Below are 1,847 nucleotides of genomic sequence, written 5' to 3' on the forward strand. Positions count from 1 at the left end.
AAAAAAACAGTTTATGTTATATCATTAGTACAAGAAAAAGTAATATACAAAAAATATGCATACAGATTTCTTTAAAATCCTGGTAAACATTATTTCAGAAGTCTTAACACACAAAATTAATCATATTATGTACCATAATGTATGGTAATTATATAATAATATAAATAATGTAAGGCTTAATATTATTTCAGGAGTTTTAATACACAAAACATATTGTTAGATAACATAATTTTCCTTTAAAATACATTTTGAGTTTGTTTTAGAAATAATTATGCCAACACTCATATATGGTATGCAAATAAATATGTATGAATATGAATAGAAAAGAAAAAGGCACAATTTATGGTATGTCCTATTATAAAAAGTCAAAAATGACCAAAAATAAAATTATCAATGCTAAAAAGAACCAGTAATGAGGAATAATTATTCCAAATAATCAGATACAAAGGCTATGACTAAGTAGTATTTTTGTCAACATCCTACTATCAAATTATATGAAGTTAGCCATCAAATAAATTATAGATGCAAAAAAAGGAAGTTATCATTGAGCTTCATATTAAGTTAATGAATGTCAAAGGACACCACATTCTCAAACATAAATAAGGAAAAGAGATACCCAGGCAATCATATTCCAGTCAGAACCTCATGATCACTTATGAACTACAAATGACTTGCTCCACCCTGATTTAGTGAACGACTTTACTCCTAGGGTTAATAGTTCTTCTTTATTCTAGTTATTTCTCTATGAGTTACATATATGATCATAGGAATGGAGAAGATTTCCCAAGAGCTTCTGCTAAGTTATGTCTATATTCATAATTCTCTTACATATGTGTATTTTAAGGATTCTTGACATCTTTGCACTGAATGTTTTTTCCAGAAGACTCTCTTGGTGAAAATACCTCACTATAGACAGCCGAACTAGACATGCTCTGAGAAAGTTTCTCTTATTCCAGGAAAACTGTCAGATCAATAATCCATCTACAAAACTATTGTCTAAAGGCTTGGGGCGATTGTGCAGTGTAGGTAGGACCAGTTGTCGAAGCTCACCTGTAAATTCTAGGCAAGATTCATGGGTGTGTAACTGGAGTGGGCACAGACAGGCAGATCATGGGGTTTTCCAGAAAATAGTCTAACTGGAATGTTGAATTCTAGACACTGTGTCAAAAACCTAAGTCAGATAAAAAATAAAACACTTAGCACTGATTTGTATACACACACACACACACACACACACACACACATATGCAAGCACATAAGGGCATACACACATATACCACACACACATAAAATAATTTCTAAAAAAGAATATCTGATAATTTAAAACCATTTCCTTACATGAACTGTTTTTTTACCAATGAATAATCACATATCATAAATTTATATTAATGCTTACTGAGTGAGTAAAACAAAATATTATGTAGATGTAATACTAAAAAAAATCATAGTATTTTTTAAACTTTTAAAGTACAACTTTAAAAGATCCAATTAATGCTAGGCCTCAACAATCTTAGCTTTGCCAGTCTTTTGAAAACTCAAAATAAAATAATTCTGTGACATTTATATTAAGTACAGACTTTTCTTTCTCTAAAAGTTAATCTCCTTAGCAGCACTAGAGTAAGTAATCCTGCCTTCGTTTTTCCTCCAGACAAAAAAGCCTACTTCTACCACAGCAGCTTTCAAATCCTAAATGTTGAATACACTGAGGCGCTAAACTCCCCGGCTACGCAAGAGCACAGGCATTTGAGTGAAAGGATCGAGTCAATGGTAGGTTAAGGCTTGATTTTCTTTTTCATTTCTGCATAAAATGAAAACAGTAAAACTCCTAATGTGATAATAATATTTTT

General features: G+C 31.0%; 1 protein-coding gene across 1 annotated transcript in view; it reads left to right on the forward strand.

Annotated features, from left to right (window-relative positions):
- Nucleotides 1-1,847, forward strand: part of Tmprss11d (transmembrane serine protease 11D) — a 33,558-nt gene that overhangs the window by 2,664 nt on the left and 29,047 nt on the right. Inside the window, exon 3 of the mRNA XM_026785022.1 lies at nucleotides 1,649-1,767. Within this exon, the coding sequence (XP_026640823.1) occupies nucleotides 1,649-1,767 (119 nt within the window). The remainder of the gene's footprint in view (nucleotides 1-1,648; nucleotides 1,768-1,847) is intronic.

This window comes from Microtus ochrogaster, linkage group LG1, assembly GCF_000317375.1.
Source record: "Microtus ochrogaster isolate Prairie Vole_2 linkage group LG1, MicOch1.0, whole genome shotgun sequence".
In the NCBI taxonomy this organism is placed as follows: domain Eukaryota; kingdom Metazoa; phylum Chordata; class Mammalia; order Rodentia; family Cricetidae; genus Microtus; species Microtus ochrogaster.